The sequence below is a fragment of the Amphiprion ocellaris genome, chromosome 17 (genome assembly GCF_022539595.1).
Source record: "Amphiprion ocellaris isolate individual 3 ecotype Okinawa chromosome 17, ASM2253959v1, whole genome shotgun sequence".
Taxonomy (NCBI): Eukaryota; Metazoa; Chordata; class Actinopteri; family Pomacentridae; genus Amphiprion; species Amphiprion ocellaris.
Genome location: NC_072782.1, coordinates 12,130,008 through 12,153,779, shown reverse-complemented (window position 1 = coordinate 12,153,779; position 23,772 = coordinate 12,130,008). Strand labels below are relative to the sequence as shown.

At 39.1% G+C, this 23,772-nt stretch overlaps 1 protein-coding gene across 3 annotated transcripts in view; it reads left to right on the top strand.

The window, feature by feature from the left end:
- The window catches only part of ccbe1 (collagen and calcium binding EGF domains 1), a 41,200-nt gene extending 27,453 nt beyond the window's left edge, over positions 1-13,747 (top strand). Inside the window, exons 5-11 of one of the 3 annotated variants that reach the window (XM_023291954.3) lie at positions 721-858; positions 3,535-3,641; positions 5,148-5,256; positions 6,444-6,583; positions 9,154-9,189; positions 12,750-12,785; positions 13,220-13,747. In XM_023291954.3, the coding sequence (XP_023147722.1) occupies positions 721-858; positions 3,535-3,641; positions 5,148-5,256; positions 6,444-6,583; positions 9,154-9,189; positions 12,750-12,785; positions 13,220-13,477 (824 nt within the window). In that variant the 3' untranslated portion in view covers positions 13,478-13,747. Of the gene's footprint in view, positions 1-720; positions 859-3,531; positions 3,642-5,147; positions 5,257-6,443; positions 6,584-9,153; positions 9,190-12,749; positions 12,786-13,219 lie in introns of all 3 variants that reach the window. The other 2 variants (XM_023291953.3, XM_023291955.3) reach the window with 2 other exon arrangements.
- The last annotated feature ends 10,025 nt before the right edge of the window (positions 13,748-23,772 follow it).

Genomic DNA, 23,772 nt, shown 5'->3' with positions numbered 1-23,772 from the left:
TTTGTTTTGTGGGTTTTGACATATTAGCTGAATGCAGAAATAAGTGAACTTGGGCAATTAAATATATCATTGGTTGAATTCTGCCTTTTATTTCATGTTCAGAATTCAAATAATTGTATAGTTTAACTCATTATCTTTATCTTTCATTTTAATTTCAGTTTTCTGTGTTTTAACGGGAGTTATCTGGGTGATTTTAACCTTTTCAGTGTTAGCAACTGGTGGCTACACCTGTATACATAAAAGTTACATGTATGAAGTTAAATGAATTAAACGTGGTATAAATATTTATCACAATGTCACTTACAGTCATGTATGTGGGTTATGAATTCTATCAGAGATTTTTTATTTTGTTAAATACCTATAATTTGTACAACAGAGTAAAGTTACTAAAGATAATAAAAATCATGTTATGTCCAAGAATACCTGAGAAAAATACTTTCAGCTTGGTCACAGTATGCTTCTCTTATATTCCTTTTTTTGATTGTGTATTTACCTCAAGAATTCCGAGAATTTTTGTCAAATCTTAAAAATACATGTGATCTTTTAGTTTATCTAAAAAAAAAAACAACTGCACAAGCTAACTTCTGGTTTGTAATATTTTTTGTGTAATTTTAATTGTAACTGGAAATATATGGCCGTTAATGGGGACTAAGGTGCTTTATTTGACACTGACGTTTTTCAATTTGCTTGCTGTCTCCCATCTGTCACTGCAACATATAGACATCGATGAATGTGCAGACAAGAACTTGACAGCTTGCTCTCAGATCTGCGTCAACTCTGTGGGGAGCTACAGGTGTGAGTGTGAGAAAGGCTATTTCCTGGAAGAAGATGGGAAAACATGCACCAAGGGGGAGAGAGGTGAGATTACTATTTTTTACTGACATTTCTCTCTTTATTCAAGGGCACATCTGACTGTGATGTGGGGCCGACTGCACATTGTTATTGCTGTGTGTGTGTGTGTGTGTGTGTGTGTGTGTGTGTGTGTGTGTGTGTGTGTGTGTGTGTGTGTGTGTGTGTGTGTGTGTGTGTGTGTGTGTGTGTGTGTGTGTGTGTGTGTGTGTGTGTGTGTGTGTGTGAGAATGAAACGGAGGAGGGGGTTCTGCAAATCCAGACACATGGTAGTCATTAGACATCATTGCCCCTCGTACATGTCAGAACTGTTCTGTCTCCCGAACACACTGCTGCCCCTGTGACTCCTGGTCTTTTCTGATTTGCTGGATGCATTTGAGTAAAACACAAATGGTTGAGGTGATAAAAACATCTCTGTTTTTGCCCCAGATTCAGTTGCCAATGAAGCGGTGAGGGGCTGCAGATTTGTTACTTCCTCCCATGAGTTTGTCTTCCATTACCTACTATAACATTTCAGGAGAAGCAGGGGAGTGAGAGACTGTGGTGCATATAATCATGCTCTGGCCTTATGTCCTGCTGCTTTGTAATATAGAGGGGAAAATAGTGTCCAGACACATTCACCCATCCATTAAATCTATGCATAGACTAGGGCCCATTCTGCTACAGGCTCGAGACAAAAACAGAAGTGAGTTCAGTGCTTTTCGTGCTTCTTCCTTCTGGGTTTGTGCAGGTTTATTGATGAAATATCAGTGTTCTAAAGTGGTAGAGTGAATGTGGGTAAAAAAAATCTGGAATAAAGAGACGGGGAGTTATGATCAACTGTGCAAATATGCTCTTAAATCGCCTTGTTACCTCCAGCAAAGCCTTCATTAGGGTTTTAGCTCTGCACTTCCCCATGACTGACACATTTATGAGACCACCCTCTAGTCTAGTTTAGTCAGTCACAGACAGTGTGGTAGAGTTAGTCTGCGCTGCATAAGTCACTCATCCCCTGAACAATATGTTAGCTCGCACTGGTTATAAAAAACATCAAACTGTCATCAAAGCAACCCATAGCCGCAGGCCTTTAGCTTGAGCAATTCTGTATTTTTATTACTGAAAATGGCGAAAATGTTTATTGTATTATAATGTTCTAGGAACAGATTTAACCCTATGAACGCCAAGCAGTTACTCTGTTTTTTTTTTGCTACTGTCATGTTTTTAGTAACTGTGGACACATTTTTCACTGCAGTATAAAGACCATCATCTCTATGGAAACAGCACAACCACAACTAGAAGTAGAGGGAACTATAGAATGTCGCTTGTGCAGTATGACACAGTAAAATGCCATAGATCATAAAAACTGAAAAAAAGCTGAATTTCTTAGATTACCTACTACTACCATGGCTATGTGACTCCTTGTGTGAATGGGTGAGTGTGAAATGCATTGTAGAACAGTTTGGAACCAAAGGTTTAAAAAGCACTGTTCAAGTGTAAACATTTACCAGTTACAAATATTGAAACAACCTGAATCAACGTATACAAGATTTTCCAAGTGCAGATAAGTCGCTTAATTTTTGCCACATTACTGTTGGTTGGAACTGAGTCCCTAATAGCGTCACAGTTGCTTTGTTTTAAAAGAATCTGGTTAGTACAAGCAGTTTATTTTTGGTGAATTCTTAAATGAAACATATAGAATAATGTGACTCTGATCAAATATCTCTATTTTAATGTAAGATTTGGTTAATTACTCCGCCAAGGAACACTAGCAGCCTGATTGAGATCTGTTGCGCTTTGGTTGAGGCTGAAACATCAATCAGATGAACTTTGCAGAAATGTTCATGGTTCTCAGAAGATGAAACCTAAAGTTGTTGGTGATCCATCTTTTCATCTGGCGTCACCATGAAGATGACCTAGTGAAACATCTCAAGACATTTGCTGCGGTTACAATAATTTATTGATTATTACTCCGCCAAGGAATGTGGTGGAGTCATGTGACGATTGGTGTTGGTTTGTCTATCTGCTTGTCTGTCTATCCGTTAGCTACATTACTCAAAAACAGACTAACAGATTTGGATGACATTTTCAGGGAAGGTCAGAAATGACACAAGGAGCACCTTATTAGATTTTTGCAGTGGTGCGGCTTGTAGTGTTGATCCACAGATTTGTTAAAGATTTCTGTACCATTGCGAGATAGCGGCACGGTGTCACTGTAACTATGACAACAAGTGAACACTGCATCAGCTGCCTGCTGAAGATCACATGATTGCGATCCTGCTACAAATCCACCGCTGCAGACCATGAATTGTTTAAAGATTTCTTCTGTAGGAAATCATACAACGACTGAGCAGCTTTGGCTGAGTAACGTGCTCTTTGAGTGCTTTTCCTGTCTTCCCAATGGAATCACACATGATTAGAAAGTTGAAAATCAGGTGATTCTTACTGTTTTTACCAACAAACAGTGTAATTTTGGTGATTTTTTTTCCAAGATCATATGATAAATATTCATGTGATAAGACTGCTTTAACACAGTGTTGCATAAGATGTGTTAAGTTGACAATATAAAGACAAATTTTCCAAGAAACATGAAAAATAAGTCCACTTGACAACAGAGATAGTATGTTTTACCCTTTTCCTGCCAATTTTCTGAGAGAAACATTTTCGAGTAACCTCTGTGACATCAGTGTTTTTCCCATTTCCCAGCAGTACATCTCTTTGAGAAGTCCGATAACGTCATGAATGCTGGAACTTGCTCGGCCACATGTGATGATTTCCACCAGATCAAGATGTCTGTCCTGCAGCTTAAACAGAAGGTAAAGTCACGAATGATAACATCCATTAGCTGTACCCACTTCAGTGTTTGGAAGGTCATGAGGAGTAGAGAATGTCCCCGCTGACACCGAGAGAGACAGAACATCAGTCCATCACAGACAGACATCACCAAGTAACCTGGCAAAGAGAGGTCACACAACCTCCACCCAACCACTGCTCCACCGTGCCGCACAAATCATACACATTGCTAACTTTAAAAAATCTAATTAAATGCTTTCAGTTTACAGTACCATAACATTGCTTTTATCTTAAATCTGTACTTTTCTAGTATGCTATGCTTGACCACAAAAAGGCTCGGCAGAACGGCCCAGTCATGCATTAAACACACCTTTTTATTTGGCTGAAGGTAAACATCCGCAGAACTATTTCTTTTCTTTATCACTGCCTTAAGGTCTCGCTGTATCTCCAAGGACTCCATACCTGACTGCATTTCAGAAACAACAGCAGGCAGGTTTTTACTGCTCTCCAGGGATACATTATGGCACTTTATTCCCTAATAAAAAAAACGGGCTGAAAAAATTTCCTCTATGTATAGCGGGGGGATTTCTTTGTCCATAAGCATATATTGGTGGGCAGTTTATGTAAAACTCAGCAGCGAGGTTACGTTTCCCTCTTTGTAATTGCAGGCGTCTGAACCTATCTGAGCACGAGTCTGTCAACAGCTGCACTCAACACCCTCTACTGTAACACATGATATATTGCTTCCAGCTGTGTGGGCGAGGTGGAGCCATACTGTATTTATATAGTGGAAAACAATATGAAAATACTCGCTATATATTTTTACAGTGTGTGAGGAAATATATTCTCATTTATTCGTGTCACAGAAGGGTCAGAGTTTGAAATTAGGAACCGGCCTCAGTTCAAACACCTGTTTCCAAGGTCACAGGCTGCAGTCTTGCATAATTCCTACTGATCAGCAGGTGAACCACGACCTCGCTCAGTGTGTGCGTGTGGACATATGCTCCTACAACTTGCATGCATTCTGATTTGTAGGTCTTTGCAGCTTAGCAAGGCCTTTCACGTGTTCCCTGCTGGGACTGCCACATCCACATGATGCTACACGGAGATCAAAGATAACTTTGCCCAAGGATGCCACTTAGCATACAGAGCAGGAACTCTCCTGGTCGTGCTGAATAATGCAGAGGGGTTGCCTGGCCTTCCATCTGGCTGGGTTACAGCTTGTGCCGTGGTGCAGATAGGAGATCAGCTTTCATCTCTGACAGGGTATAACATTTTTTGCATAATTTTACTTGATGTTGGCCCTCCGGTGTGTAATTTTCCTGTCCTGTTTGACAGTGCAGACCTTTGTGAATCATTGTATGTGAAACCATTACAGAGGAAATTGCGCAGTCAGGCATTTGGATGTTTTATACAATTTCCAAAATAAAGGGAAAAAAAAAACGTCATTCATTTAGGTATTTTAAGTTAACTCATAATTTAATTAATGATACTTTTCATCCATGTTTTTTGTTCACATGTATTTCCAGATGGTGTTGCTGTCAAGTAGTGCTGACGTCCCTGAACAGATGACGCGTGAGAAAATACTGACATCACCTGTATTTTTACCAGGACCTCCAGGGTCTCCTGGACCCCCAGGTAAGAAACATAAAGCCAAAAATAAAAAATAAAAATAAGGAAACTGACTTGCATCCAGAAGTGATGGTACGAAGAAAAACTTAGAATCTACAGATATATTTAGACACCTCTGTACCTAAATACAAATGCTAACATGCTAACAGTGATAGATGCTGATGTTTACTAGACAGAACCATCTTAGTTTAGTTTAGCTACTATTTGGTGATCACAAGTGAACACATTGTATTTGGTCATAAACTAAAATATTGAACAAACTTGATGCACACAATGATACAAAAGTTCCATGAATTCATCACCAGGAGAACAGGAATATATGTACCACATTTCAGGGTAAACTGTGATGCGGTTGTTAAGACATTTTATTCAAAATCACAAATGTCAATCCCATTGAGACACTAGAGGAAATATCAGCAGCTCACTTAAGTCATTAGAATTCATAATGTGGGACTCATGAATGTCAAAGTCAAATTCAGTTATAGAGAACATTAAAAAACAGCAAACATTTCACCAAAGTGCTGCAGAATTAAAATAGCAAAAGCAAAAAATAAGCATAATATGAACACAATGACTAAAAGACAAATCTGAAAAAAGACAAGATACTAAAAAAAATCCGAAAAAAAAAAAGATGCAACAAAATAAGGGATAAAACAAACTCTACTTCAATTTAGTGCCAAATAAAAGAAGTAGGTTTCTAAAGTCTGAGCAGGTCTCACATGGAAAGGTAGACTCTTTCAGGGATTAGAAGCAGCCACTGTAATGGATCGATCACTTCTATTTTTGTGCCTGGTTCTCAAAGCATCCAAGAGTCTCTGGTTGATCGACCTCAGCACTCTGTGTGATGATGCAAGAGTTCTGCTAAATAAGGTGGCAGCAACCCATTTAAACAATAAAGTCTTTAAAATCAGTCCTGAAATAGACAGGACGCCAGTGGGGAGAGGTTAGTATTGATGTTATGTGATCATGCATTGAATATCTGTATGTGAAAATTTATGATCACAAAATTACAACGAAGTCATGGGTAAGATATTTCAGTTAGGACCAGTGAGAACTATGACTAACCAACACTGCCAAATCTAGAGCCGTGCTGCTGGAATGATTAAAAAGCATTTCATCTGTTAACTTATACTGTGTGTGGAGGGTTTTTTCAGTCGTCTGTAGTCCACTAACATCAGTCTGTAATATTTTAGGAGATCCAGGACCAGAGGGCCCTCCAGGACTTACTGGACTACTGGGACCCCCCGGCCCGCCTGGTCCCAGGGGCCTGATGGGACCCATGGGGCCTACACCAGACCTGTACCACATCAAACGGGGCCCTCGAGGACCTGTGGTCAGTTAATGTATTTATCCACAATAATAAAACACACACACATACATATGGTATATAAAGTAGAATAAAGTAGAATTTTTCATTCTCCACATGTGTAACAACACAGGCCTGTAAATCACCTGGTATGAATGTATGTGTTGTTCCTGTGACCTATGAATGACCTGTGAATAATTCGATATACGCGCCACTCCTTTCTTACACAGTCTTTGCTTCTGAGTTCAGTGGATTCACTATTCTGCATTGTTTCACACGGTAGCGTTGCCAAATGAATGTGAAAAGCAGTAAAACTTAAAATTGTCTTTTTTCTGTGTTGCAGATTTTATGTGGTTCTGGATTTTGCTCACCAAATTTACAAGATAAATTATGAAATTCTATGGTAATTTAGTAATCCCTGCATTGTGAGTCAGGCCCCGGGAGTGACACAAAACACATTCCATCACACACCCTCTTAAAGGCCCTAATTTTTGCAAGGTGAAAAAGGATGACACATGGTTATGGTAATAACAGCAGAGAGGACTGAATCCATTTATGGCTTCGGTTGTTTTCTTTGGCCCGCTCTATTTTTGTGCAGCGCTCAGTCTTGCCTGCGAGTGTGTTGAAGTGTGGGATCTGAATCAAGAATGTGCGGGATGTGGCCATTGAGACATTTTTCTAGTTTCTAAAGGTCTTTAAAGGTGTTTATGCAGTCTTGCTATTGATAAATCAGACTATCAACACCTGCAATCAGTCATATCACAAGCTGCAATATGCTAAACCAAGTAGTCTGGAGCAGTGGGCAGGTATTACTCATGTTGTGGAGACATCAGTCTGTTTATGCAGTCTCATTATAGTGACTTGTCTCCTTTACGGGGACAAAATGCATGTACTTATAATGTAAATCATTGATTTTTAAGGTGAAGATGTGATTTAAGGATAGGATTAGTTCAGGTTTGGGTTAAAGTTAGGGTTTAGCAAGGAGTAGCTGTGTACCGTGCAACTCCAGGAAAGTAATGTTAGTCTAAAATCTGAAGTCTGTTGCAATCTGTTGCTTTGTGCAAGTGTGTGTGGTGTTTGACGTTTAAATGTGTGTTTTAATTCACAACTTTGTATTTTCCCGGCCTGTTAATCCATTTAATCAGTGGACATGCTGTTGAGGTTTGACTAAGAGGGTGTTGTCGTCTCTTCACACAAAAACCTGATTAAATTCTGGCACAGTTATGAGGTTTGGCCACCAGGTCGCATGTTTTTAACCGCATGTCAGAGTTTCACACAAGATGATTGTGTGACTCAGAGTCTAAGTAATGATCCAAGTGTTGGCACCGCTCCCTATACGATGTCTTCACACTTTAAAGATCATTATCATGTGAAAGAGATCAAAGCGCTCGCCACCATCGATCAGAAGTCACTCAGAAATGACCTGGAGGCAGGCACAAAGTTAATCTTGGTTAATCTCTCTTGTTGGAGCATGATGAAGATGACAGATTTGTACTCAGAAGGAGTTTGATTAAACAGTTTTTCTGTAGAAACACTAAATTTAGCATCAAAACATTTTTGTTTGGGGCAAGGCTGGGAAATGTCATCAACAAGGTGGTTGTACACTGGCAGGCTAATAAAGGCACATGTTTATCTGAATGTGAACTACAGTGACTCATATGTAGAAAAATTAACAATCGAGTTTTCAGCGGAAACGATGTGCAGTTTCACTTTAAGGTCAAGTAATTCAGAAAAGCAGCCCCATAAAGTAGAAGTCTTTACATGTTTCAAATCTTTTATTTTTTTCAATACTTCATGTTCTTCAGGATCTATTTCTTTTCAGTTGCTCTATGTTGGATGGGTTGTGTTGCACTACCTTGATCTTTAAAATACACCAAAGGTGTTTGATTGGATTTAAATCAGGTGACATATTTGGCTTTTTTCTTCTTGAGAAACTCTTGTGTGATTTTGGTAATGTGCTTTGGAACGCTATCATGCCAAAATATTCCTCATCTGTCAAGCTTCTGTAGACAAGGAGTCATCTTGTCAGCCAGATATTTGATATATCCACAGGCATTCATGGTGCCATCTATAAATGTCATCTTTCCATCATTTTTTCACTCACAAATCCCCATATCATGGCACTCCAACCTCAGTGCTTCCCTGTCAGGACTATGCATTCACTGTGGTGGTCCTGGCCAGGTTCATAGAAAACATGCTGGACAACATCTGAACTGAACACGTTTTTTATCTTGGGTTGTTCTGGCCAAAGACTGTGTTCCCAATATTGATCAGGCTTCTATTGACACCCTGAAGGAAAGTTTAATATTGCAGTTAATATTCCTTGCTCTTCAGGCTGAAGAGCAAGCAAAGTAGCTGGAATCATAGTTGTGCTCAGTTTACTTTCAGTGATCTCTGGTGTACATTTACTTCTACTGCAGTTTTAGTTTCTAGTTTAGCTTCTACCTTTGGGCCCATATTTTCAACCAAGTCTTTTTTCATAAGAAGTAAACTATACTTGTCAATTTTCAATTTTTTGACAGTCAGGTGAGATTAAACAGTAATGTGCCCCCCTCTATTGTACACTATATATGAACTCAATTTTTTTTATTTATTAGGGATCTCCAGGAGCACCAGGAAAAGATGGCCTAAAGGTGAGATCAGATTTATTTTTATTTAATAATCTCTGTGTATTTTATAATATAACTTTTCTTTAAGAGGCAACTATTCTTGCGTAGACCTATCCAGCAAACTGCCCATCACACAGGATGAAGAGTCACTGGTAGCACATTCCGAACTCTTTGATCTACACTTCAAGGAAAGGAACTTAAGTTGGCGCTAAAAGTGCAAAAGTATCAACTAGAGATACATTTGCCAAAACCATGTCAGTCTAATTAAATTTCTCAATATTTCCCATAATTGTTTCCTAACTTTCCAGATTTGTACAGGAGTTTGACTAAATTCTACAGAATGAAAGGCACAAGGCAGGTGCCAGATTACTCATAAATCCTCAGCTGGATGCTGCACAGTAAGAGTTTGTCCCTGTAGATGATAGGATTACTTAACCACAAGTAGCTACAAGTTGAGAGAACAAAGCTGGTTGTGCCAAACCACAGTTTGCACCATTTTATGTGCAATGCAAGAACAAGCATTGCAAATGTTACTAGGAGCACGTGTAGCCATGTTAAATTATTGAATGCTAGTAGCATCTTGACATTACACATTTTATCAGAGAATCACTGCTTGTTTTGAGGACTCTTCAACTGATCATGATTTTCCTCAGCTCCAAATCAATTTTGTCAGCATCCTTAGTGAGAATTGTTCCACTTCACAATGCCAGCTCTCTGTCAATAGCTATAATATTAAGTGGTAAACCTGGAGTGTCTTCCAGACCACCAGTGGGAAGACCCTGGATACCTCTGGGATATTACGGTTGTCCGGAAAATCACATGGAGTTTGTGAACAGTGCCTTTAGATTGGCTGACTGGAGGTGTAAACTGTTTTTCAAAAGACTAACTGGAATGTTTTTCTCAGCTTTGTCTCCCTGGGAAGCCTCAGGCAAAGTGTTAAAAAAGGAGGCTCCAACGGTGAAGTCTGAGATAAAAGGAGACATAATGCAGATTTAATCCTGGTGACAGTGAGATTTGTTTTGCATTTTTCACATTTTTTGCAGACATGACTATAAATTTTTTTCCCACTTTTGCGATATTTATAGACAAAAAAAATCAAAGAGCAGCTGAGGTTACTTGTTCTGTGTGTTTGAAGCCGTTGCAGCTGAGTTTGATAATGCCTGCTCTCGGTTAACTGGAGTGTACACACTTGAATTAATTGAAGGATGTGTTGAATTGTTGTTTTTGAAAGTGAAAATAAAACAAATGTATGATTATCATTTGTGACTCTGGCACTTGTTACTAAGATTAGCCACAAAGGAAAAGCCTATTGAGAATTGAAGTCCGCTACCTGTCGATCTCTGATTTTACCCCGACTGTGGTAAGTACGGCAGGTCGGTGGTGCAGCTAGAGAGGGGCGCTCTTTAATTTTCAATGGGAAGTTGAAGCTTTGTGATGCTGCAGTATGCCAAAAGAAGGTTAGACTGAGAGCAGCCAGCTGATGTAGTTCTAGCAGCAAAAATGCAGCAAACTCTGACACATTATCAGACCTAAAAGTGACTGTGATTAGACGGGAGTATGGTTTAAATGGTATTTTTAGAACTAAAGCTAAAATCATAAAAACGTTGCTCATAATTTGCAAGCATGACGTATGAAAGCTTAAGAGATTCTCATGTTGTACTGGCTCTTGAATCTTATACTCTGTTTGCTTAGCCTGTGGATTGAACGTATGGAAAGACTTAGGTGCATCTGCTTTATTGACACAGTACGCTGGTATTCTCTCACTACAGCTGGGATGTTTGTGTGGATAGATTGGAGGTTGATGCTAATCTGTCTCTGAGTATCAAATCTAAACCACCTGCCAAAACACTCACAGCCCCAGTGTGACCCTGAGCCTGGCTAGCAACCAAAGTGGTCAGATCAATGTCTATGTGCTACTGTAAATCAACAGGCTGCCGTGATGCCAAACAATCAAGCTACAGCGTACAGTATCATACACAAGACGCAGTTTCTTCAGAGAGTAGTTTTACATTTTAGAATATAAACTTTTCTGCTGTCTTGCTGAGGCTTAGAGAGAAGATGGATACAATGTCAACCTCCTGGTGCCTTCCCTGTCTGTCAAAAACTATGTTTCAATACAACTAAACTGCATTTCAATGTTTTCCACCAGATTAGATTTGTTTGTTATGTATCGGATAAATACATTTCAAATAAAATGACTCTACAGTTGCTCCTTTTTGGACAACCAATCATGCATTTGATGGGGCAAGACTCACTACCCTGGTAGCTGAAAAAAAACTCTTGTGAAAGGGTGAAATTTTAACCCAAACCATGACATTTTCCTACAGTTCATGTAGTTTTGGTGCCTAAACCTAACCAAACAGCGATTGAAAACTGAAAGTAAATAATGAATGAAAATGAAGTCGAGGAATAATAGTGCACAAAACATGCAAACCCTGGTCTCCCACTGCTGATTTATGCTGCCAACCTAGCTCCTTTGCAGACTTCAGAACTCTTTTGAACTGGAATTCTTTCTGACTGTGTGACAATCTTGCCCTTCATCTCTTCTTCATTTGTGGAGTTTCATTAGTCTGACTCACCAGGTGTAGACTTCTGGTGTAAGCCTTCCATCTACGCTGCACATTTCACACCCTTTCCACTATCTTTGCTTTACCGCTTTCAAAATCCCCTTTGCTAGAACCTCTGAGCAGCAATTTATCTACTAAAAATGGCAACTTTTAGCAAGGATTTATATTGTGCAGGCCAAGAAGACCGGCCTTCTTGGCCTTTTGCCTGTATGAGTAATTTTAATGTCAGGGCTAGCCTCCTTTTGTGCACATTTCATCTAAACTCTATTTTGCAGGGGCACCAGTGCTGTATTCTGGGCTTAGTACCACCCAAGATAACTATGATTGGTTCAAAGAAATACAAAAAAGCTCCCCTATAGCAGAATGATAATGAGGTTCTGTCAAACCATTCTCCAGCACTGACAACACTATCGTGATTCAAGTCCTGGAACTGTGTCTCTTTGGCACAGCGACTGGTTAAGATATAGTTGTAACAAGATTTAAATTCCATGTGAAGCCACAACTTGTGTTCTCACATTTTGGGTGGGTGTTGAGATTGAATAAATGAGATACAAATATTAGATCATTATCTCTCGAGGTGACACATGTATTTTTCAACTTGAAAGAGATCTAGGTTATCTGTTGCCCCTTAATTTCAGTTTTTATGCTCTGCTACAGCTAATCAGCTACTGGTTCCAGCACTATAATTAAACCCTCAGACATGAAAGTAGTATTGCTCCTCAGCATGAAATCAAATAAGAGGGCAGTTTCTAAAAAAAAAAAGTCAAGCTATCCTTTAATTGGCTCTGGAAATACTACAAAATAGAATCTGATATTAATCTTCTATGGTATGTGTTTCTTTAAAACTTTGCGCTCACTGTTTTTCCTTTAATCCAGGAGGTGTTTGTGGCTACTCCTATCCTGAACTCAGTTTTGTCTCCCATCCTCAAGCTCCCAAAGTAGAATATTATGAATTCTTCTCATGCTTTTACCCCCACTGTAATTCATCTTAACTAAATATTTGTTTTGTTTCCTCAGGGGGATAGAGGAGCTCCTGGGCCTGCTGGACCACCAGTAAGACTAAGACTCTATCTATACAGATTGCAACCTGCTACTACTATCCAGAGCCACATAGAGAAAGTGAAGCATGACTGAAAAGCAGGCTACCGTGGACTCTGGACATTAAACAACTGTTGATGATACTATCACAGTCAAACTAAATATTGTCTTGTACAGAGTAAGCATTATCCCCTTAGATAAACACTGATGCTGGTGCTGACATTAACAATTTATGAGCTCATTAGCCAGTGGTCTGTCCATTGATCAGCTGGATCCCTGTTGCGATAAACTCCTCTGTGGCTACTGAGTAAATAAATGTCAGCTTTTAATTAAATCCAGACATTATCTAAAAGTGGAATTGATCCTAATTAAATGTCCATAAATAATTAGTAAGATATTTAAAAATCACATTTGCTTGATTCTTTCTTTCTGCTGTGTTTAACCCCCAGGGCCCTCCAGGTTCTTTTGATTTCCTGCTTCTGCTGATGGCCGACATCCGCAACGACATCGCAGACCTGCAGAGCAAAGTGTACGGGCGATCGATAAACTCTCCAGAAGACTTTCCCGTGGTCCCCGACAGCTGGAGGGACAACCAGGACAGTCTGGATACAGGCTCAGGTGAGGACTATAAGGACCCTCCACCTCGAACAGGTGCAGGGTCCAAGAGGAACAGGAAGAGGAAGCCAGCACAAGAGAGAACAGACTGAACCGACTGGAATGTATAAAGAGGGTGGTTCTAAATACTTTGTCAGGTGTAAATGTTGAAGAGCTTTGCCTTTTTATTTAACTGTTTTTAAAAGAATGTACTGTATGTGTTTGATCACAGATGTTTATTTTTGTATGATATATGTACAAGATTGTGTGACTATTTTTTAACAAAAATGAGACTGTGCCAATGCATGTTTTTTTTAAAACTGTATATTTTCAGAAGCGTATCGTTCCTCCACAGCACATTAAATGAGTCTCTCATAACAGCAGTTTGTTCTCATGACTTTATGACACTGAACTATTTCACATAAATTGTGTAGGAAAATGAACAAGTAAATATCCAAACAGTGCATGAATTCATGAAATATGTTTAAATTCACAAGCAATATTAAAGTAGTACAAATGTTAGATTGGAGCATTTAGACTTGCTATGACTCTAATGCATTTAACCCTCATCTATAACACTGCAGTTTTCAGCCTGCATGGCAGCAAAGTTATATTTCAATGCTGCCTGATTTTTTTTTTCTCTTATGATCATTCCTATTGCTAAGCAGCAGTGTTTTAGAACCTCAGCTAAGGATTAATTCATACTTATGTAGATTATTTTTGTAAATGAATAATTTGAAATGTCAAAAAATTTTGAAAAATGCACCCACAACTCTAGAATTTTGTAGCTATCTTCATTGTTTTTGATGAAAAACAGGTGAAATGCAGTTATCCAAATAGTTGCTGTTTATTTTTCTGACTCATTTTTCAATTAATTGTTTCACCTCTAATAATATCAGGTGCTGCAATACTGTATGCAGACTTCAAATTAACTCTGAAAAAAATAATACAAGTGTAAACTTAATGCATCAAATGAACTATGCAAAAAACAACCTGACCAATTTTTCTGCTCTCTCAAGCTGCTTGAGTCTGTGAGGCGGGTGATAATATCATTAGTGTTGCGGATATGGAGAGAAGTGGCAAGCGGTAAAGAATTAAGAGTATTAATGTCGACTGCAAAGCAGGATGTAGGTTTCATGCCATTAATTAAGTCTAGTGACGCCAATTGTGTTTTAAAGTTCCTAAAATTGTCAGCAGCAGGAAATGGTCAACCCGGAGTTTCTATAGTGTGAGCGATTATGCTTTCCACTCATTGTAAAATCTACTGCATATCTGATCTAATTTTAAATTATGTGTAGACAAACTCAGGCCATCTCTTTCTCTGCATGCCTGCAACTGCTGGATGATAGTTGACTGAATTTCAAACATGTTTTGATTCTCTTCTCCACCAGAGGGAGACTTTCTCAATGCCCAAGAATGAAAGCAGTGACTTTTGCCAAATTCTGGATCTTGTTACAATACGTTTAATCAGTCTAATCTAAAAGAAAAACTTGAATTTTAGTTATTCTGCTGACTTTTCAGTAAAAAATAAGAAGATAGTGCAATGTTAGCAGTATAACTATTGCAAAGTACAACTTTATGGTGCTCTAATGGCTGACCTTACTGCAGCAACGTGTTCAAATCCAGCCTCAACCCTTTACTGCATGTTATCCCCTCTCACTTCCCGCTGCCTTCCCTGTCTCTGTCTAATATCACTATTAAATAAAGCAGAAATGCCAAGAAATCTTGTAAGATAAAATACATGTGCAACTTCAAATATAAGGATATGAGAGATATTGGCCTCTGTTACGGAAATAAATGTTGAAATTGGCTCAGTAAACAAATGTTAGTCACATGAATACCAGCAGCTTCAAAAAATATGTAGTGCAGCTTTTCCAGGCTGGAGACTGGAGAAAATAGTTCACCTTAAGGTCAGTTAGGAGATTACTTATATGAGCAAAATTTTGCATAGTCACTCCAAAGACCGGCTTGTTATTTGGCTCATAATGTAGCTCATCCTGCAACTGAAATAATAATTTCTTTCTGTAAACAGAATGAAGCGCATCTTTGATGTCTTCAAAGCTCATAGTGTGACGTGTTAACTCTGCACAACCTTGTGAAATATGTTCAAAACACTTGTTTATGTTTAAAAATGCCTCCCTAAACATGATTTATCTGCCAACATTAATGAGATTATGCAGCGTGACATTATTCTATTTGTTGTAATTATCCCCACATGTTTTACTCTGATCTGCCCAGTAAAAAGTTACATAAAGTCAGAGCTGGAAGCAACTGAACTTGCTTGGCGAGGATGCAGTAAGAGGTGTGTTGGGCTTCCAGCTGGGTTTTGGACAGCCTTTTCTGAAATCATAAACTTTTTCGTTGGCCTTTGTCTCCCTTACTCATAACATATTTATCTCACTCTGTCTTTATTTGGAAGAAGAGAAGTTACAGATATAATCTTGGGAGGTAGGCCAAAACAAGGTGATTTCATCTTTATTTTCACAAAAAGCAGAACTGTGCAGTAAAATTCGCTCAAGCACCAGCACTGGTCCAAGGCTTTTATGTTGCCTGCTTTCCAAGGACTTCAACAGCCACAGCAGAGTGAAGTGTCTCATCACAACGCCCAAGTGAGTGTGAGAATGTTATTAATTGTATTTTAGAAAATGATCTACACATTGTATTCATGAATTAAACCTTTTCAGTATTAGACGTTCTATTTGGCTATAAGTGATTAGTTTTATAGGCCTTTTTTTGTGCTGCTGTTGCCAAATATATTCAAAATACAATGTTGGGTATTTTTGCACAAACATGAAAAAGTCAAAGTGCCAACCACTGTCGCATACCAACAATTTATTAGGAAGAAATGTCACATTTTGTAAGGCAATGAAGCAAAATGCAGAATTCTGTCATAAGACAAGCTTTTATGAAGCCCACAGTGGAAAAGTTTGAGTGTTAACGCAGCAAAGGGGATGGCACAAACCTCAGTTATGTACCAATTCTTTCATATGTGGATATTCAGACTCTACAAATTCCTCTGGATGTGGAAAATAACAATAATGGGAATATCTATGACATTGCACAGATTCTTTAATGATTAAAAATACTGATAAAGAAGTACTAATATTGCAGTGATTTGATCTATTTTGCACCGATTCACACTTAAGTAGAAAAATATTGATATTGCTGAGTTTTTAAATGTACAAAATATTCATACTGCACAGGTTTGAATGTGTTGATATTGCACCAAAATGAAGTATGACAGTTTTTCTGTCTACAGGGAGCAGCAGGACGGATCGGTGGTAGAACTTTGTAGCCAATCAGGTTAGCATGAATTTCTTCTTTTAACCCCTTGATGCACAGTGTGGGTCAGGACATTCCCATTTTCCATTGGATTTGGGTCACTTTTGACTCAAGTTGTGCATCAAAGGGCGAAAAAGAGGCTTGTTATCATTTTTCAAACTGAACAATGGGGTGGCTTCTGTGATAACTGCTGTTTCCTTAAGGAGGAAAACAGTGCAGCTGCCGCCAGTAACCTCCTTTGTCCACTAGGTGGCAGTCATGTCTTAATCATGCCCAGTTTACTGTGTGATAACAGCCTGTTGAATGAGGCACAGCACACAGTGCTCACTGAACTCATTAAACTTTGCAGTGTAGTTCACAGCAAAGCACATGGAGATAATCAAAACACAGTCGTGAACAAAGCTTTGTGGGAATGTTCACTCAGCATGGGTAATGTGTGTTTTCTTCTTTATTTTAGGACTCAATGACACTAGTTGTGTGTTCGCAACAATAGTCAATATCTTTCTCTCAAAGGTTGGCCTGGCCCTGTTAGAGTCATTATTTTAACCATTTTGTTCCTGGAAGCAAATAAATCACCCACTGTAATTGCTGGATATATTAGTATTACGATTATCAATAGTCTCACCGTCTCAACCACCATCATTAATATCATTCGCAAAAAACAAAAACAGATTTGTTAACTTTTTTCAGGACATGCTCAGAGTTACACTAACCAATTGGACGCCACCTTCATTAAACTCTACATCACTGTTTACATGTACTGCATTTGTTTTACAATGAGCCCATTTTCAGAAAACAGTACATGTCATAATTTGGATTTGATTAAAGAGGGGCCGATATTAAAGTCCTGTGCACATCCTTTTAACAAGCTTGGGTCGTCTCGTCCAGAAAAAGACAGAAGAAAAAAAACTTGGCAATATATTTCTCTAATTACTTCCCTTCTGGAAGTAATTAATCATCATTGTACAAGGACAAGCCTTAAAAGATTTCAAATATTTGCTGAAGTGCCCCCTTGTTCCTAATTATATCTCCCTGCTCGTCCCCCTCATTATTTAGAACTACCTACAAAAAGATGCAATGCTGAATGGGAACACACACACACACACACACACACACACACACACACACCTACACACACCCACACACACACACACACACACACACACACACACACACACACACACACACACACAGCCCCTCTGCCAAAGAAAATGTTTGATAGCAAATGAATGAGTGAGTTACTGTGCTGCAATAAAGGCCTTAATGAGGTAATTTTATTAGTAGCGGCTGCCCAGAACTGTTGGAAACAGATGGGGAAACAAACAGAGAGAGGCAGCATAGAGAAAATTAGTGTTACCCAATTCATTAATTAATGATTACTGTGGCCAGCAAATTAACTGCCCCAAAAATCTTCTATTCAGTGAAGATTATGAAGAAAAAAATACATTGTTGTCCTTCAACATAATTACAAGACAGTGCAAATTCAATTCTAATGAGGCGAAAGGCACCCCCTTAACATACATCCCCTATTTCCCCCTCGAAAGGGGCTTGCTCTTGTTGAGGCCTAAGTTTAAGGAAGCATTGAGAGTGGAGGAGACAATAATGAGAGATCGGCCTGCGCCTGAGTGCTTTATATGCTGCAAACAGGTAGAGAGGATTGAATGGCTCTCTTTCTGGGACTCCTGGGGGGCCGGTCTTCCCAGCACAACAACACTTGGCCCTGAGACAAGGGTCCGCTGAGGAGCCTGGAGAGTGAATGGACCTGTGCCGCAGCGGGTCAGACTGAATGGCCACAAGTTCTTCAATTCAACCATTAAAAACTATGTTGTGCCGGCCCAGCCTCCACACATGTACACAAACACACACCTACGCGCGGGCACGCACAAAAACACACACAGGCGGCCCTCACCCTTCCACCTCTCCCTCTCATTGAGTTATCTTTACTCAGGCTTTGTCTCCTCTAATTGGAGCTGATGAGTGACTAATTGGTAGCTTTTTTACAACACCCAGTACTTAAGCGATGGCAAGCCGAGGGAGGCAGCATGAGCGGAGTTAATGAGAGGCTTTGCACATATAAAAGCTTTAAAATGGGCCTGTTTCACAGAATGGGAGAAAAGGAAAGTTGAGGATATCTTTTGTGTCCTCCACATCTTTCACTTATGTGCAGGTATCTAAAAAGAAGAGGGAGTGGTGGAGGGCACACAGTGGTTGCTGAAATGTTGAGCACTTGTGCGCATAAAGGGATCTGTTCTGTATTGTTTGGGGCCCATCGTTTAGTGTGTCTGTTAATAATGAGAAAAGGCTGCTACTCAAATGAATGTGGCAAAGTCCTTAGTGGACAATGAGTGCTCTCTCTTGCCTGGACCACACTGAACTGTGTTGAAGCAATCTGAAATAAAGGTTTAGTCCTTTTACATTGTTCGGGGTGAGTATGTGGCCTATGTGCACAGAATTGAGCCACCAAATAATACAGCAGCAAAGCCAGTCTATAGAGCTCTGATGTGGAATAATCATTAATCAGGTCAGATTATTGGCTCAAATGATCATGAAACAAACTTAAATCTCGTTTTGGGTATCATAACTGCAAGTCCTGTGTTACCTTTGGGGACATGTTCTTCTTGTGTGGTGTTATAGTTAAACTACAGGAAAATCCCACTTACTAGAGGATAATTTAAACATGTTCTCTGACCCAAAGTGGAGGTTGAGATTTACATCATGGTGGTAAATGTAAGAGCACATTTGTTTGAACCACAGGACATTTCCTTTGCATGTTGTCATCTCAGCAGACATTTAGTTTGTGTAATAATGGCTGGCTTTGTGCTTTTCTGGTATGAATAATCACCATGAAGCAACAGGCTTCATTTAACTAAGCCATGGTATCACACCAGGAAGCAACAAGCCACTCTCCCTTTCCCCCTAATGAAACATGGGTAATGCAAACATCTTTAGATACCCAGATCCCACAGGGACAAATACACACACGCACAGCACAACAGGGTGTTTGTTTTTCCTGTTCAGGCCAGTTCAGGATCTCTAAATCTCAACTTATCCACATGATGGCCTACAATACACAGAGTAGTTGCAACTGAGGGAGGACATCAAATGCTTTGCACAAACGGACAAGAAACATTCACATCAACCGTAAATACAGTACACTTCAAAAGACACTTGCTGTCAGTTCTGGGTTTACATTTACTACAGCATCGTATAACTCACTGGCCAAATATTTGTGCTGACTCATAAGACAGGCTATTCACAGTTTCAGTGACCCATTAACATCCTACAGGTTCCCATTGTCCACTTCTAAATGGATCTATTAGCATTGCTATTGTTATTCAAATCCTGCATTTCCTAACAAAGAGTGTGGTTTAACTCTCTAATGAGGACTTCCTCAGACAAAGGACAGAGGCCTCTATTTTCTTTGCTCCCTAAATCCACTGGAAACCTGTCAGGTTTCATGGGGGATAAGTGTTAGCATCTAGTTTGTAAATTCCACTGATGTGTTTGCTTGCTTTGCAGAAGTTCTTAGTGGGGTGTAAGACTTTGTTTTATTATTTCATTCCGTCATACTACATACTGTACTTACCTCTACCTGTTAATGCATCATTGTAATACTTTCATAGACTTCATAGCTTGTTTTTGTCTAATATTTTAGTTTTTTGCAACATTTACTGACTGAGAAAAGTCTGTGCATTCACTGTATCTAACTATGCTGTTTAAAACACTGCATGGAGCCTGTCTGACAAGAAGCAATGACTTCACACTCCTGTCACAGAATCTTTCTTGGTGCTGATCTTATCTATTACTCTGACACATAGATTGGAATAAACTTTAACAATATTAAAGTTTTAGTTTTTATAATTAGCAAATATTAAATCCATTGTGGATTCACCAGACTGACCTTGTGCTACTTGTACTACTACAAACTACTTGTGAAAGGGCAACAAATGTGTGAAACTGATAAGGATGTAAATGGAAGTGCTGCATCAGCAAAGGCTCAGCATCTGCTCTTCCATCCTTTAAGTGTGATACATCTCATGACAAGAGCAACAAAGCAAATGTAGATGGTGATGTGGATTATCATGTCTTCTAATGTTTTTTGTGTAAAACTGTGATCAAAACTAGGGAAAAAATGTAATATCAGTCAATATTGTTATCAGCTTTTTTGCCTATCATGAAAATGGATAAAATTCTTATTTTGCAAAGGCAATGTTTACATTTGGAAAGCCTTGTTGCATTTGAGAATACATCCAATGGGGCATCACAATAAAATTAGGCATGATATGTTAATTCCACAACAGGAGATATGTGATGTTACCTAAAATTAGTTAAATAGCTCACATAAATAAAGTATCGGTATCAGTTGATATCGGAATTGGAAATTGAGAGTTGGACAATATCGGCATATCAGCTATTGGCAAAAAAAGCCAGTATCAGACATCCTTAATCAAAACCAATACAAAGGAATCTGAAACAGGACAAGTTTTTGGCTTTGTTGACATTTAACCTTAAAAAAGGAACAGAAAAAAAGAAAAAGCCGTTGTGGTTCTATAATGACCACAACACAAATAACTGGAGTATTTTTGCAATGCAAAAAAGTGTTAAACAAATCAAAACCACAACAAACCATCCTTGCCATGTAGGTTGCATGACAATCTTTACATCTGAATGTTGTGCAGCTAAGTGACTGCCATTTGCTGATCATTTGCCCGAATGGTCAAAACCCACAGATTAGTGTCACTACAATAGCTTGTTTTGTTCTAGGGTTTGTTCCTGAACCCGTAATCACAGTGAAGCTGCACCTCCAGAAGCAAAAGGAGGAAGCTGGTGAAAGTAAATAGAGAGCGAATAACATGTAATTGTTCATCTCTCATCTCCCACTGAGGCTTTCAGGATGCAGTGAAAACTACTGCAGCCGGCTCAGCTGTGCCACCTCACCTTTCACTGACCCTTTGCAGGCTAAGAGGAGGCTTCAGGACAACACAGGCTATAGAGCAGCTGAAAGGACTGAAATCACTAAGTGGACTTTCAGATAAATAAAAAGGTTTGTTGCCTGTTACATTGTGAGTCTTTATATATTGGAATTACCAGTAGTATTTGTATTAGAATTGTGCAGCATATTACTATTATTATTGGAGTATTATCTTTTGTTTTACCATTAGCAATGACAAGTATTAGCATTTTATTTATATGTTAGCTTATTATTTATATAACTACTACAACTAGTATTATTAAGCTACCAGCATTAGCATTAGTATTAGCAATAGATTAGTCTGTTCATTCATCCATCCATTAACTATACCATTCATCAGGCTGGAGCCTTTCACACTGGATGAGAGGCAGAGTAAGTAAGACAGGCCATCAGTCTATCACAGTATTAGTGTTGTAGTATGTGTATGTAGTATGTATTAATACAGAGTATTGTACTGGTATGAGTGTTTGCATTAGTACTAGCATGAATTGGGAGGTGGGTTGTGGTCATAGCTGGAAAAATCGGACAATATAGCTACAATATGCAGCAGCATTATTGACTTATTATGCAGTAATTTAATATATTTTAAATCATATTACTACCATAGTCCACCACCTTAAGCACAGTTCATGGCAGCTTCTTTATTTTTCCAAAATCAGTGATCCCATACAGGAGTATTACCCTCTGGCCCTAGGTTTGCTGTGTTTGTTTGCAATAATTTGATTAAATAAGACATTTTGAAATGCACAACATGTGAGCACAATTTAACTAAACTAATTCAAGTCTTAAAATACCAAAATATTGAAGTCTTAAAATTAGTCCTGTGGTGCTGGCTTGTAGACCCTGGGCTGAACAGACCTGTTTTAGTTGAAGCTATAGTCTAGCAGAGCAAATTCTGAAGCTTTGGGGCTGTTGGAGGTGAAATAAATGGTCCGTGATCAGGGGGTTAACCAAAATATGATCATCAACTAAACAATTATGTCATTTATTAAGCAAAATGTCAAAAAAAAAATAATTCTCAGTCTTAGCCTGTGACTGGTAATAATTTGCTGCTTGTCTTTGTCTTTAGTAAACTGAAAGTCTTTGGATTGTTGGTCAGCTCATCTGTACTACAGACTGTGACGGTCAAAGTTTAAGGTACAATGTTATGACAAAATAGTCTGTCACAACTGTATGCAGACTGTATGAAACACGGCGTACTTTGTGGGGTCAGCTGCAGCGCATGCTTAGTGCTATTAAAAAATATGATTTGAAATACATTCTTAGTTGAATGGAGAGTGACTGCCCTGTTAAAATGCATCCACAAGGAAACAACAGCTGTGGAGAAACGGTTAGACAAAATGTTCAGCCACAAAAATAGCAGTCACTCGGTGCAACTCAAGGCCTGCGAGGACCTGGTCAGCCTTCTAAGGACCAGTTTGTGCTTTCCGTATCCATGGACGACAAGTGGACGCACATGTGGCTCTACTCATACTACAAAAGGGCCACACCGGTTTGCACAAATGGTCGCATTCTCTCTTATATTGAACACAAAAAAACACATGGGGCAATTTTTACAGCATATGGCAGCTACTTGCAGATGTAGTACTGTGCCAGTGAATATCCATGAGGCTCGGTGGACAGACATAGCACAGGAGTTCTGAAGAATTTAGAGCTTCACATTGTGTCTGGACTCCACTGATGGCAAGCAAATTAAAGTCCCTCCAAAGTTTGGCAGTTATTAATTTGATCACAACTGTTTTAATGACTTATTATAAAGGTGGATTGCTGAGAATCTTCCCGTACAGTATCTCCTCATATGTAACAATAATTTGAAGCGCCACTTGTTTTTCTGGCACATGCACAGTTGGCTTGCTGGTGGTGAGGGCAGCACACATGGGCACAAATTTTGGGCTGCACGTGAATGATGAACCAAAAGGGAAATTAGTCTAGCCTGGCCCACTTTTCAAACAGTGGAACGAGTGCCTCGGTACAACAAATACCTAGCTCTAAGCTACGAGTAACCACTTTTAGAAAGCACAAAAACAAGGAACCACTAGCTAACAGACACAAGGCTTCTAAGAAGAGTAACAGATTCACATAGAAGGCATGAAGACAACAAGAGGCCTGAGGTAAGCTGAGGGCTGTACTATGAAGCAAGAACAGAGAATATTC